The sequence below is a fragment of the Acomys minous genome (genome assembly GCF_964271855.1).
Source record: "Acomys minous genome assembly, chromosome: 1".
Taxonomy (NCBI): Eukaryota; Metazoa; Chordata; class Mammalia; order Rodentia; family Muridae; genus Acomys; species Acomys minous.
Window position 1 is genome coordinate 80,985,379 of NC_140483.1, and position 13,765 is coordinate 80,999,143.

Below are 13,765 nucleotides of genomic sequence, written 5' to 3' on the forward strand. Positions count from 1 at the left end.
TGCAGGGTAGAACATTTGCCTACCAAGTACAAGGCCCTGGGTCTAATCACTAGTACTGCTAAATGAATGAGTGGATACATAAACAAATATTAAAATCAAACACGGAAAATATAGATTTGATTGGATTAAAAACCTTGAAGGCAGAAATAATACCAAGCTGTTAAATACATCTCTCCAGTGAAAAATCCATTAGTCCTCAATGCTTCCTTTGTGTCCAATATTGGGTTTTCAACAGCATAGAAATAAAGGGCATCACCTATGTCTTCAAGATCATGTAATATGGATAAAGAACCAAATGAGTGATTGTAATGCAGAACAAAGCTGTGAGGGAGAATATGCAAAAAGCTTTAAGACACCAGAAGAGGGAAATACACAGGGGAGAAATAATTTAAACAAATAATAATAACCTATAAGATTAAGTCATGGTAACTTTAACAACCTTTTAAAGATGATTTCCCTCTACCCAGGTTTTATAACATTAAGAAAACCGTCCAACTCATACTTTGACTAGAGAGCTATGTGGGGTCGTAAGTCATGATTCCAGAATATATGTCATTCTCAATTTTTTTCTAAAGGAATACCGTGGGATTGTTTATTTTCCTTCAACAAGAAAATAATAAAAAAAACCAATTAAAGCTTCATTTTTATTTGGCTTATATTTGTACTTTTCACATTTCTATTACGTGTGTGTGTATGTGTGTGTGTGTGTGTATGTGTGTGTGTGTGTGTATGTGTACTTCCAAGTGTAGATATGCATATGAATGACACAACTCACAAATGCAAGTCAGAGAGCAGCCTACAACCCATGGGAGCCCCCACTGAGCCACCTCTCCAGTCCCTGTTTTATTTTGTGAGGGAGTAGATTGTTTCTTTGTTCCTTCTTGGAGAGATTAACACTTGTGTCTGTGTCATGTCTTATACGCTAAAGGTATGAGAGATAAGTGCTCATTGTTCCAGTATGAGGGAGAGAATGCGTAGCGGGAACAGCATGAACAAAGAAAGGCAAGTCCAAAGTCCATGGCTACCACGAAGCTCAAGTTTTAGCAAAGCAGCCATAGGGAAAACCACGTGACACACAGGCAGCCTGAGCTATGGGAAGCTGGGTCAAGGCAAGAACTCAGCGAGAAGCAAATGTGCTCTAAGAGAGAAGAGCTCACATTCTTTATGCCCAAAGCTACTTTGAAGTTTTGGACTAAAAAGAGGAAGAAAGTTCTTGCCTCTTAAAATAATCAGGCAAGGAATGATGAATCTTTTATCTTGAAGTCTAAATCCAAATTTATTACCTTGTCTCTAATGAATGCCTCCTCCCCACTTGCTGCCATCACCAGCACAGAGTCTTGGAACACTCTGACCCCTCTGCTCCCACACTGGCCTTCAGTAAGTGAGCCCTGGAGATGCTGCCTCTCTAAATATCTCACCAACCCTTCCTTGTACAGCACGTTTGCCTAAAGATTCTCTCCCCAGTTTCTCCTGGCCTCCCCAACAGCCTTTCTGCAGCTTTTGCTCACTGTAGTGTTGGCATGTCAGAACTGGCTTGTTAACTGTAAACGGCTACATATGTTAGAAATACATCATTCTATTGCCAACAGCAGTGGCTTGTGCTTGACTTCCTGTAGCATATCTCGCTATTCTCTGATTTACTTATTTCTTCAAGTATGTTGTGGTATGCATGTGTATATGCATGTGTTCTCATGCATGTGTGTGGGTTCATATGGAAGCCAAAGGCCAACGTCAGGTGTCCTCCTCAATTGCTCTGCACTTTACTTCCTGAGGCAGGGTGTCTCTCTAAACCTGATGCTCGTCAATTCAGGTAGTCTAGCTAGCCAGCTAGCTCCAGGAGAGCCCGTCTTCACTTCACTAAAGTTACAGACAGGTTGCCATGGCCACAGCATTATGTAGATCCTGAGTACCTGAACTCCTCAGAATTGGATGGCACATGCTATACCTGCAGAACCATGTCCCCACTGCTATATTCCCCCCCGAAATGGATGGTCTCGGCTTTCTAAGAGATTCTATTATTCTTCTCCCAAGCAGGTTCTTGACAACTTAAACAACACCACTTTTTACTTTGTTTTAGACATTCTCATTATGCAGCCCTGAACTCACTATGTAGACCAGGCTGGCCCTAAGCCTGTGGCAATTCTCCTGCCTCTGCCCCTAAAGTGCTGGAATTACTAGCATGTGCCACCACAACTGTCCTCAATTCCTTCTCAAAGAACTTTAGTCAGATAATTATATTTTAAATATATGGTTTTAATAAACAATCACAAATTTAACACAATCATAAATATTTAATAAAATGAGACATTGGTGAGCATGTGGGACAGTTCTCAGAAATCAAAAGTGACCGTTCTTGTCTAACTGTAGTCAGAGAAATTGCCCATGGACTAGGCTGCAGTTTCATTAGCTTGATCAAAAGTGAAAACCAAAGTCAGGGTAAAGTAGGTCAAAACTTCCTGACACCTTAAAAATTAAAACATTTACTAACTACTGCATGTGGAAGGGCAGGGCCAGCAGGAAACTATTTGCAAGTCTTGGAGACCCTGAAAGGGAAGAAGGGTAACTAATCTCAACTGCAAAAAAACTGTTTATACCATAGATGAAAGGATGAGAGGGCTTGGGCATGAACACTAGCAACAGGACTCTTAGAGTGGGAATGCCTTTACTCATGACCAAGGGAGGGAGGTAGAGCTAGGAAGTCAACATGGCTTTATGATAGCACCAACTGTAGTTTTCAAACTCAACTCTTAAGTGTATAATTCATGCTTGCTGCTCTTTTATTTCTCTATTGCTATCACCCCTCCAACACACACACACACACACACACACATACACACACATGTGCACACTCACACCTTCATCTTCAAATTCTTATTAAAATCAGAGCCACTTCTAAACTTCAGTTAAGCTCTCTTGTGTTTTCTCCCTACCACATCAACCCTACATGCAAATGAACTTCACTGTTGAATTTGCATAGGCTAGTTTGCCTGTAGGGAAGACAGAGAAAGCAAGAAACTAGAGAAGAGAAAGAGAATTGACAACAGTCTGAACCAACACCATGAAAATTCATGTTACATAACTAAAATTAGAACAAGTAAGTGTGCTGCCCACTCTCCCAGAAAATTCTCTGGGACGTTAGATCTCTTCCTGTTTCTTATTCTGTTCATTTTATGACTGTCACAATCCCTCAATTCTGTATACCCCAACAGTTTACTAACCATTTTCTTGAGGGGTAAAAGAAGAAAATATAAGCACATGAAATGTTCACGCATGGGTTTTAAGATAGATACAGCTCATCTCAGAGATGTTAATTTGAGAAACTGAGGTACTGTGGAGGATGGGAACAGAATTAAAACTCCAGTACATTTTTACCCGGGAAATACTGGATCCAATAAGGATTGAGGGCGGCAGCCTCTAAATCAACTGAGCAAAGCTTGTATGAACTCACAGAGACTGAAGGAGCAAGCATCGGGCCTATATGGGTCTATATCAGGTCCTCTGTGTATATATTATAGCTTTCAGTTTAGTGTTTTTATGGGACTCCTGGGTATGAATGGGTCTCTGATTCTTGTGCCTTCTCATGGGGCTCTTTTCCTTCTGTTGGGTTGCCTTGTCCGATTTCAATGTGAGAGCTTTTGTTTTATCTTGTTATGTTTTATTTTGTTATGTTAAGCCTGCTCTTTTCAAATGAAATAGAATCATAGTGGATCCAGGTGGGAGAGATGCTGAGGAGGAACTGGGAGGACTAAAAGAAGGGAAACTGTAATCGGGATATACTGTATGAGAAAAACTCTATTTTTTATAAAAGGAGGTAAGAGAAGAGGGCCTCAAAAGCATAGGACTTGGGGTGAGTTCCTGAGTTCATTATGGTGAAGGCTGGGGAATCTTGCTGACCTAAAGTCTACTGGGAGAGAGCGGTGTGAGTGGATCCTCTGAAGATGAGGACACGGACTTCTGCCCAGGGCACTCACTGCCTCTCCTGTCAGCATTCACAATCATGCCATGGGCCCTTTTCCAAATGGAAACTCAAAGTGGCAAACAGATTCAGGAATGTTCAAATATGATTGACAAATGCACTGAAAATATTGCCTTTGTGTTACTTCATCATGGGCTACTGTTTGCAAGCCATGTGTGTTTAAATATATGAACACCATTTGAGCATTTTTAGTATATCGGTCCCTGTGACCACACATGTCATTCTCTAGAAATCTTGCAGTTTATACTGAAGGAAGCTGACTCCTAAGCCTCCCGTGAGACCTTTGATGGAGATGTGGAACGCTGTAGGATGCTGAGTACATTCTGACTTAATGTGGGGCACCGTATGGTATACTGTCATGTCTCATTATGACCTTTATGATCTCCATGAAGTTTCTCTTTCCTTATTTTCTTTGAAGAGCATTTTTGAGACTCACGAAAAAAAATTAGAGTGAATGCTGAAGAAGTACAGCAATGTAGAAAGAGTGACCTGAATGAACAAAATAAATAAAAAAGGAAGAACGTGACTTCTCCTAGGTATGGTGGAGGAGGTTTATTGTAGGTGAAAGGGAGACCATAGCCAGAGGCAAAGATATCTGGGAGATTGAGACTGAGCAATGACCCTCAAGTGGGCCATGTAAGGAGAGGTGGGAGGGACGAGGGAAGAGTAGGAGAATAAAGGATAAGTTAAAAGTGGAATAGGTAACCAAAATGGCTGAATTATCTAGGGAAGGGCAACTAGGGGAAGAATAGCCCAGCCCCTGAACTGGAGGAGTTCAGAGTAGGGGGGCGTGGTGCGTCAGTCATACCCTATAACAGGCAGGTACTGAGGGATGCTGGCAGAACCTGGCATCCAGGTCCATTTTAATACATTAAATAGGCACCTCAGTTAGCCAATTGTCCTGGGGTTGAGACCTTCCATCTCAGTCTCTTGTTGATAATAATTGACAAGGAATGATGTAATCTTTTCTATGACTGCTTCCTGCTGACATTGGGGCATCGTTATTAGGGACACAAGAAGGTTGGAGTGCTGGCCAAGGCCAGGAAGAGCAGGTTGTTTCACTTACTCTTCAGGGTCTGTGGAACAATCTGAGGCTAGAGACATACAGGCCACTTTGGGGCAGTTTTTGAGGCTGGACCACCTGGGGGCTAGCAGCTTCAGACCCATCTAGGATGCAGAGGCTCAGGCTGCTTGGAAATTCCATCAGATGCAAGTAGGAAATGTGAATTTGGAGCAGTTTGTTGTCTTTATCTTTAGTTGATTGGAAATGTGCTGAAATAAAGATAGGTAGATAGACAGATAGATAGATAGATAGATAGATAGATAGATAGATAGATAGATATTAGAGACAAAAAGTAAAGTTAAGGAGTTTAGGGGGAAATTTTTGTCTTGTGTACATTTGAAACTTCAGGGTCCATGGTACTGGTAGTTTGGGGAGGAGAGTCCCAGGACCAGGGGAGACAAAGAGGGTTCCCAGGCTCAAAAATATGCAAGTGGGAAAACTTAGGAATACTTGTCTGGAGTCCATTTGACCTGTAGCAGATGGATTCCAAGTTGACTCTCTGAAGTTTACATGAATGTTTTTAAGTTTACAAAGTTTTAGATATGTTAGCAGATACCACATAGCTCACTATTTCACTAAATGCATCCCATTCCTTTGGTGCACCAGCTACTCTACCTTCTAGAGGGAGTCTCTAACATTCAACCACTTTTGCAGAGACCTCATTTGAGGTTTTCTGAACAGTTCTTCCATTTCCATGAAAAGCTCAGGAAGACTGCAATAATGAGGAAAGAGATCAGAGGAAGAACATAAAAACCCAGTTCATTTCGAGGAGAAAGCAGTAACCATCTACATTTTAAATATCACAACGAATTTAAGTAACGAAATAAACAATTCACTGAGAACACACTTCGAGCACAACTTTAATTTCCTCCTACTGTGTTCATTACCAAGCTGTTTGCTTTCTTTCAGAATAGGAGGTGGGAAACTTTTAAAAGATTCATTTAGCACAGAAGTCAATTTCCACTAATGTAGTCTTCACATGGCATGGGTATTCTCCCCAAAGCAGACCTTTGTATACAAATATTCATGTCTGCATCTTCATTTACAGAAACAGTAATTAGCCCCAAACAAGTAATATATTCATATCTGTAGGAAAAGCAGAAATGTGAGAACCATAGCATCTGTAATTGCAAAACAGTTAGGGAGCCTAATCTGAGCGATTCTTTCTTCCTTTTGTAGAAAGCAAGTCTAATTGTGATAAGAACAGTGTTACCATTGTACAGCCTGGATTTTCATTTTTGAAAATTTAGGCATGAAGTGTTTCTCATGTGTTTGACCCTGAGGAAGCAGAAACAATATGTTTTCTACCAAGTGTCACTATCCAGTTCCTTAACACAGAGTTTACAGTCATGGAAATCTTCATTACTGAATTGGAGAGGGCCCAGGAAACACCACCTTTCACAGAATCGTGGAGGGCTCCATATGCCCTAGATATAAGTCACTTTTGTGAATATATAGTAAAAAAGGAAGAAAATAAGAATTTGTGCTCTTTGTAGGGGTACCAAGTAGAAGAGAGAGAGGGGGGAATATAAGGCAACTGAAATGCCTACAAACTAGTCATCAAAAACTTCTCACTGAATTTTTTTCTTGAACTCTTCAGATCATATCTATAGATAAGGATCAGAAAGCATACTTGGCAGAAACACTTAACTAGTTTATGAGAGATGGGAGAATAGGATGCTCACTACTTAAAATCCTTCAACATTTGCTCAAATCTTGCTCTGTTCATGAAATTTAGTCAGTGGGGGCAGAGTTGGAGCCTTTAAATACACACACACACACACACACACATACACACACATACACACACACACACACCCCTCTACAGGCACACTTACATCCATGGTGCTAAAAAAAAAAAGAAAAGAAAAGAAAAAGAAAAACAGGAATGTCAGGAGTAATCTTGCTTGAAGCACACACATTAGCTAAAATGCACATATATGCATATACATAAAGCACATTGTATGTTGGTATGTGCAATCCATAAACAACAAAACCTTCCCCACTACTATAGAGTTTTCTATTCTAGTAGCTATCCCTTTATCAAAGATCTTCATAAGGAGGGGCCATGGGTGTTTACTACAGACTTGTACTCAGCCAGCATCTTCTAGCAGTCAGCACTGACCACACATTAGAGATCTGTAGGAAGATTTACATTACAAGCCTGTGCAGGGGTCTGTTCCCAGCTGTACCCAGGAAATATATTTTATGTTTGTCTTCATTATTTTCACGTATGGCGCAGGCAATTTATCTGATTCTCTGAATGCCAGTGGTCACTTTGGTCATTTACCGGCACTACCTCATCCTATCCTCATGACAGTCCTGAGGAGTAGACAGGAGAATTACTGTCCATGCTTATCAGACAGGAAAGAAAACATGGGGGGCCCTCACAGAGTCCATCAGCAGCACTCTGATCACAATCTGGGTAACCTGAGGTAGGCAGGTCAGGGTAAACACAGAACCAGAGAATAAACTGTCCAAGTTACTCTGTTGCCCTGGGGGAAATTCTAAGTGACTTTGTGTCTTGATAAAGCATCAACCATTCATTCCTTTTATGTTTTCCAGGCATAGTAACCAGGTTCCCAGTTTTGGGGGATGATTTCCTCTACGTCACCTTATATGTCCCTTATATATCTGGGTCTCATCAATCTTTTCCATCAGTTCAATTCCCATATCGTGAGTCCTCCTTCTAAAACACCTCCCTTTCGACAGGGATCAGAAAAAAAAAAGCATCTAGGTTTCTGTTGCTGAATCTATAGAGATAAAGAACTACTATCTAGGAACTCACCTTCTACCAATACCACAAACAAATCAGTACACACAAGGCACTACTGGCTTGCATTTTCCTTAAGGCACAGTCTGAGTTAGAACTCAGAAGAGGCAGGATCTCCCCAGTGTTCTGCTACAAAACTAGTTTCCTCAGACATTTCTTTTCATCAGCTCTACTGATGTGATTTCTCACAGACTGAAATATCATTGTGTGAACGACCATAAAATACTTGTATATCTTTTGTGCATCTCAGTGGTGAGAATTAGTGAGGCGCTAAAACTTGCTCTGGAGACTATAGGTGGAAGGTGGGACCTGAGTTAGCCTCAATGCATTCATTCTAAGCCACTTTCAAAAACAGGATCACTGTTCAGTTGCATAGATCTGAAGTTCTCAGGTACACACATTTGTTCTAAGGCAGGGCAGCAATTCTTCAAGTTAGCAGTGAAAATATTAAAGGCCACAGAAAACACTTCCGTTGCTTGATGAGTAGCCTCAGTGCAAGGCTACTTCATCAAACCCAGGCATGAAAGGGACGAAAGGTTGATGAGGTCATAGCCCAGGAGTGAGGTCATTGGTTAAATCTGATTCCACAGGGACAGAAGAACTGTGAGTGATGAAAAGGTGGCTCCTGGGTAGAATTTAACATTCCTTTGCCTAAACGAATCTTTCAGGTCAGGAAAGCAAATGTGTTAGATCGACGCTTAGCTTACTCATGGTGCCATATGACTAATAGCACTTTAAAAGCCCCTGTGAAGGATATAATGATCAACTGACCATTCACATCCTTGAAAGGTCACATTAGCAGCCCCTATCAGCACTCCACAGCAGAAGCAGTAGAGTGTGAAACTTGATTCTCATGAGTTCAGAGAATGACTAAAGTCAGAAGTTGTCCACGGCTGATTATAAATGAAACTCAAGATTCATAGCATAATCAATATCAGAGGTAGGCACAAGATAATTGTCAGTGGCAAGAGAAAAAGAAGTCCAATTGTTTTCTATTTTTTAATAAGACAGGAAAAGCAGTTCAGCTTGGTAGATGTAAATTTTAGAAGCGAATGCTATTCTGAAGAGTTCAAGAGGCTTTCTGATTATAGATATTTTGAAGAACATTCTATTAATTTTTCAGGACAATCAATAACACGGTCTAGCCCTCAAGGTAAGCTATGGTTGAGAAAAAGTTTAGGGCCTTTTGTTTTGTTTTTACTAGTTTTCTTGTCTCAAAATCCAAATCAAATGTTTGGGGCTGGTTATAGCAGGATACATTGCCTTTTTATAATCAAAATATTATTTATAAACAGACATTTCATAAGGGATAACAAGCTGGCTTATTGAGCAGAACACAAAATATTTACTGCCATTTCTGGAAAACTTGCAAACAGCTCCCAGGAAGGAATACCCTGACAGTGTTTTCCTTAATTTGACAGGATTTCAGCTTGCCTTGAATGGGAAGCAATGAGTTTCCAATAACCTGTGGTGTGGCTCATTTTATTCGGAGAATACTCCACGCTGGTGTTTCCCATCCTCCTTGACTTGCGGGACTCCTGCAAGCCCACGTGGACTGCGGGTAGAATGAGCAATGCAAAGAGCTGGCTTGGACTTGGCACATCTTTGTACGTCTGGGCACTGATGGACCTTACAACCACCGTTCTCTCCAGCAGTCCGATGCCAGGAGTCGAACTAGAAACTCTCTTCTCAGACAGGCCACAGTCACACCAGAGAAGCAAGAGGAGCTGGGTTTGGAATCAGTTTTTCGTCCTGGAAGAGTATACTGGGACTGACCCTTTGTATGTCGGCAAGGTAAGATGTGCCCAGTACAAAGAAAAATTCTTGGAGTATTTGATGTTGAAACTGGGTATTAAAGTGAATTGAATATAAATAATTACCTAGCAATTGTCTGAATCCAAGAAAAATCCTAATCATTGAATACTAGCTAAAATAGCCTGACTTCGTCAGACAATGATCAGAAAGAAGACTCCTTTCCCTTCTTTTTTTTCCCTTTGTTTTCTTTTTTTAAGATTTATTTATTTATTATTTATACAGTATTCTGCCCGAATGTGTGCCTATACACCAGAAGAAGGCACCAGATCTCATTGTAGGTGGTTGTGAGCTACCATGTGGTTGCTCGGAATTGAACCCAGGACCTTTGGAAGAACAGTGCTCTTAGCCTCTGAGCTCTCTCTCCAGTCACAACTCTCTCCTTTTCTAAGCTCCATTAATGGGGCAAAACTAGAACGATATTTTGCAGGAAAAATCTCAGACTTTACAAATGCCCCTCAACCCTTGACAGGGGCAGCTTCTGGGAACAACAAAATGAGAAAAGTAGAATGTTTTGTTTTGGTGTGTGTGTATGTGTGTGTGTGTACTTATAAAGATCTAGCTTGAGACCCAAGTTTAATGAATATCAAAACCAAAAAGATAAAACATTCAAAATTTCATAGTAGGAGTACTCTGGGGTTAGAGACAATCAATGAATATATTTATAAACTTTATATTCAAAGCCCCTTAATTTGTCGATCATTTCATTTTTAATCCTGGACTTTTCTTCTGTTTGCCTTAGTTGGTTGTTAATCAGAGATCATATTATGAAAGCGAGAGAGAGAGAGAGAGAGAGAGAGAGAGAGAGAGAGAGAGAGAGAGAGAGAGAGAGAATGGGAGACAAGAAATGAATTAGAAAATAAATAACTCAATCAGATGACAACTTAAGCACTGTTTAGCACCAAAACTATAAGCATGTGTTTCAAATACAAGCATATGCCGTTCCATGCCTGGCCCTGCCAGGAATTTCCAGGGAGTCTGGTAGTCCATGTTGTCAATTGTCTCAACAGTTATCTACTACTTCTTTCTTTTTCTTTTTTCTAAGTGTGTGTGTATGTGTGTGTGTGTGTGTGTGTGTGTGTGTGTGTGTGTGTGCAGTGTATGACACATGAGTACTGCTGAAGCCAGAGAGAGCACTGGATCTCCTGTAGCTGAGTTACAGCTAGTTGTAAATCGTGTGATAAGAACTGAACTCAGGTCCTCTGCAACCCTGTTAAGCACTCTTACCTGCTGGGCCATCCCTCCAGCCCTTCCTGCTCTCTTCATAACCCAGATACCCAGCCCTGTCCCCAGCAGAGCTATGAAGCAGTTTCCACTACTACTGAGAACTTTAGTACTGCTTCCTTAGTGACTTCATTTTATGAAAACTCCCAGTCACACAGCCTTGGACACTGATAACCGTCTGAGCCACCTCAATATCAATATCCATCACAATCCTGGTTTCTTCCTTTATTTTAGCTTTAACTGCTGGCCTTGTGCCAGCTGATACCATCACTAGTGAGCTTCTGCATCCCAGACCCTCTCTCTGCCCATATGTCCCTCCTGGAAGAGCTGCTGCACTTGTGCTATGTGCTGTTCTCTCTTTAAAAGTTTATACCAAGTTTATTCCGATATGTTTGAAGACCTCATGTCACTTAGTTGCTCCCTTACTCTGGGCTGAGACTATGAAATAGTTGTAGGAGCAAAGTTCAACCTTCCTCAAGATTTGCTTGCTTGTACTTTTGTGGATGAGATGAGTACGTACCTGCATGTATGCATGTACACCACATGTGTTCAATGACTACAGAGACCAGAAGATGGCATCAGATCCCATGTAACTGGAGTGGAAAGAGATTGTGAGCTGTTATAAGGGTGCTGGAAACTGAGCATAGGTTCTTGGCAAGATCAACAATTGCTCTTAATTCCTGATACTCTCTCTAGTTCAATGCCTATGGTTTTAATCACCAATCTCTGGATCAATAAATACAAAACCACCATCATTCTCTAAAACAACTCTATAGGCCTTGGATTCATAAATCCTACAGAATTTGTGACATCTTCATTTTTATGATCTATGGATCCAAATATATGCTATCTCATTAGAAACTCATTTGTTTTCTTTCAAATCTCCCTTTTGCCAATCTTTCTTGCCTCAGCATTGCCGGCACCTTGTTCTAAAACCAAAGTCTGGCTGGAGAAACGGATCAGTGGGGAAAGTGTCTGCCACATACATGTGAAGACCTTAGCTACAATCCCCAAAACACATGTAAAATCCAGGTGCAGTAAGATACAGCTGTAACTCCAGTGCCCTGCAGCCAGATGAGAAGAAGAGACAGGAGACTTGCTAAAGTTGTATGGACCAACTATCCTAGCATACACAGTGGCCAATGACAAAGAAGAGTCTTTGTCTCAAGCAAAGTGAAAAGGGAGGTTTCCTCTGACTGCACCACAGCATGCCGTGGTATATGCATGCCCACCTTAACACACGTGTTCATACGCACACATATACACAAACATCATAATACAAACACATTACTAGACACCAGAAAAATGTACTACTTTCTTTTCTCTGTCCCAGAACTCTGAATTCCCTTCACCCATAATTCTATTGGGCCTGTGCCAAAACAAATCTCGAAACCTGCATCTCTCCAGTCTGTACTTCTACTATCATCTTTCACCTGAGTAAATACCTATCTGGCTTCCCAACCGAGCTCATGTCTATCTGTATGTTCAGCATATTTTCCATGTGGCCTTCGTAGAAAAAGCAATAAAATTATTTCAGCACCCAACTCAAGTGCTCCTCTGGAGCTGGCTGACCCGCCTGCCTGCCTCGGATGTCCTGATGTGTCTGTGCTACTCTTTCCCTGGTTCTTATGGTCCAGAAACAAGGCCTTCGGAGGTTCTCACAACTTGCAATGTATTTCTGTATGGCTCCCTGTAGGGGAAGAAGGGCATTTGCAGGGCTTTTCCGTCTGTGCTCAGTTTGAACCTAAGCTTTGGGCCCCTCTCTAGGGCAGAACCCTCTGTAGGATTATGTCCCCATCTGGGGCTGGAAGATGGCTCAGGGTTTAAGAGCACTTCCCTTAGGATCCAAGTTCAGTTCCTTGTACCCACATTAGATGGCTCATCGCCACCAGCTACTATAGATGCAGGAGAGCTGATGCCTACTCAGGCACTGCTTACACACAGTCCACATGCATGCACACACATAAAATAACAAATGTTTTAAAAGTTCTCTAACCAATGATCACAGCAGTGATCACAGCCTACAGTACCATGGAGTTCCATGATTGGTGTGTGAAGCTTCTGATTAGAGTAGAACCTCCATGAGAGGAAGAATAGTGTTCTAATTTTTATCTTCAGCAATAAAATTACCACTTTACGTGAAAGGTGGCTAAAAAGATGGTTGGTGAGTGAGTAAATAGATGACCAACTCGTGGTATGTAAGGATCAAATAAGCTGACGCACGTAAAGCACTCAGCACAGCACCTGTGATACCTACTCACTGCATCCTTGGTGTGCTCAGTAGCAGCAGTCATATGACAAAGTTCATTCTGAGAACAAGGCAGCTGGTGAGGCAGGCCTAATACTGCTGCAAACTCTGCAGCCGATAAATTCTCCGTATCGTCTTTATTCTTTCTACACAATTAGTCACCATAGATACCAGTATCTCCTGGGCCAGTTTCTCTCTGAGTTTCTTCATTGCCATGATTCTCTGTTCCTGGAGATCAGATTAACTGAGCAGGTGCCACCTATTCTCCCTGAGGAATGATTCCCTGGGGACATCAAGCTCTTGAGAGCAGGTACTCCAGTATGCCAACCTCTGAATCAACATACGATTCAAGCACATCCTCTTCATCAGGCCCTTTCATACTTTCTGAGATAAGGTCCAGGATGTGTCTTCTCCCAGGCTCCTCCCATCACTTAACACTCATACCAAGTGTGTGCTCATGCCACTGTCCTAACAGTACGTGCTATGGCTGCCTCTCTTAAGCGGCATTCATGTTTCCCAGTGTTTACCCTGACAAGTACTTCCTTTGTGAACATTTCTTCAGTCTATTCAGAGATCTGAAGACACCCGGCTCCTTGATAGTTGCAAAACACTCCTTCAAAGTTGATATTTGTGATTATTACAAAAATAATATATTAATATTCAGTAATT

General features: G+C 41.4%; 1 protein-coding gene across 2 annotated transcripts in view; it reads left to right on the forward strand.

Moving 5' to 3' along the window:
- CDH20 (cadherin 20) overlaps positions 1–13,765 on the forward strand; it is a 248,695-nt gene that overhangs the window by 171,512 nt on the left and 63,418 nt on the right. For both annotated transcript variants that reach the window (XM_084785373.1, XM_084785374.1), the window contains exon 2: positions 9,234–9,606. In XM_084785373.1, coding sequence (XP_084641499.1) covers positions 9,379–9,606 — 228 coding nt within the window. In that variant the 5' untranslated portion in view covers positions 9,234–9,378. The remainder of the gene's footprint in view (positions 1–9,233; positions 9,607–13,765) is intronic.